The following is a 1,825-nucleotide window of genomic DNA, read 5'->3' as shown; positions in this document are numbered from 1 at the left end:
TTTAATTATTATTTTAATTATTTATTATTAAACTCTGAGTTTTCAGAGTAAGCCCCTAATAAACCAGGAATAAAACTTTGCTGAATTATTAAATCGCTATGTGAAAACAGAGTATTTTCTTGATTTCACTTGTTCTCAGCCAGTTTATTTCAGCAATAACTTCAGGCAAAATTGAGAAATTCAGTGAAAGTGGGAACAGGAAATTTCAACCCGTGTTGCTCTATGACTAGATTAGGATCATGCAATGAAACTCAATATATTTCAAATTTCAAAAAACTAGTCACACACTGAATAGAAATAATGAATTTCTGAATGCAGAAATATTTAATAAATCAATCTGAAGAGCACATGTTCAGATATGCTTCCTTTTTATTTTCTTATACTCCTTAAATAATCTATCCGAAATGTCGTCCGAAATGTCCCAAAAAAAAAAAAAAAAACCACCAAAAAACCAACCACCCAGAATGCTGCATTTAAATGTAATGCCTATTTATATCCAACAACAGCTTGATCCAAACTGCAAACAAAAAAATAATTCCTTGGGGTGGGGGAGCACATTATTTGTCATTTTCCAAGTTGCAAAATACTGTACAATATTATATCTCTAATTTATATGGTGGCTGAAATATACAGGTTTTTTTCATCATTTCAGAAAGCAGTAAATATCCCTAAATTTAAATATATATATTCATGTTTTTAGTTGCAAATAAACTTTTCAGAAAAAAAGTTCAAGCAATAATAAAATCAATTACTAAAACCAAATGTAGCTGATTAAAATAGTATTCAATAATTAAATCTCAATATAAATCAATCCATTACCCTAATTGTCATATAGGTATTTGTGAATGCTTAAAAGGCAATAATAATGTATGCTTTAAAATCTACATGTGTACTTAATACTTAAATTACTACGATTATATTGTGTGGCTGAGTTGTCTATCACTTCAGATTAGGATAATGACATTTGAATGAATGCCAAGCTTGTTTGACTAGGAACACAAAAAATGAGGTGCATATATAATTGTGTGCAATTTACATGTCAGCTCAAAAAGCATAGGTTTCAGAAAAGCTAGAGATAGACTTGGTAGGTAAAAGGTGAAGCATGGGTCTAAACTCAAAGGCTATTATTAAGTATATCAAATATCTCCCAAGGATACCAAATTTGATTGCAGTTGTGCAAAGACTCATTGTTATCTGGATATCCAGGCGCTATTATTTACAGTCTTTTGCGTTATAAAAAATACATCTGGCACTGCCACTTCAAACTAGAACTTGCAAGTGAGATTCATAAACTTCAGATTTTAAGGCTGTAACAATTTATTAGTCATCTAGCCTGATCAAGATGACAGTACAGATTTCTATCTCAACAGTCTAAAATCTATTCTGAGAACTTCTTTTTCCATATTCTGAGTTCCAAAAACTATTATATGCTAGATCAGTGATTTCCAAACTTTTCTGTTGCCAGCCTACATCCAGGTTCACCACTGTTTTAACCTTTTAGAATTTCTACTTTTTCAATTAGATTGCTTGCAGTCTTATCACTGCATAAAGTCACAAACCCTGCTATTAGATTAAATGCTAATTGTTACCAAGTCGCTGCTTCACAAATGTATTTGTGATCAGACAGTAAATCTACCTTCCTTAAGCAGATTACAAAGTTCAATTTCCTTTCACTGTAACCTAAGCTTTCCTTTGTTTAGGGGCGTAAGTTTCTTAACTTTCTGCTGTATTCCTACTGATTACTAACCTGTTTCTTCAATTTCTTCCTGAAGAACTCATACTTCCGCTTATAGTCCCTGGAGTAAGGCACAGCCTTTGGGGGTGG

General features: G+C 32.1%; 1 protein-coding gene across 1 annotated transcript in view; it reads right to left on the bottom strand.

Annotated features, from left to right (window-relative positions):
• Positions 1 to 1,825, bottom strand: part of NEDD4 (neural precursor cell expressed, developmentally down-regulated 4, E3 ubiquitin protein ligase) — a 42,000-nt gene that overhangs the window by 11,687 nt on the left and 28,488 nt on the right. The window contains exon 15 of the mRNA XM_009272669.2: positions 1,737 to 1,813. Within this exon, the coding sequence (XP_009270944.1) occupies positions 1,737 to 1,813 (77 nt within the window). The remainder of the gene's footprint in view (positions 1 to 1,736; positions 1,814 to 1,825) is intronic.

This window comes from Aptenodytes forsteri, unplaced genomic scaffold (assembly GCF_000699145.1).
Source record: "Aptenodytes forsteri isolate BGI_AS27 unplaced genomic scaffold, ASM69914v1 Scaffold526, whole genome shotgun sequence".
Classification (NCBI taxonomy): domain Eukaryota; kingdom Metazoa; phylum Chordata; class Aves; order Sphenisciformes; family Spheniscidae; genus Aptenodytes; species Aptenodytes forsteri.
Note: the sequence above shows the minus strand (reverse complement) of the source record. Positions and strands in the feature narration are given on the sequence as shown.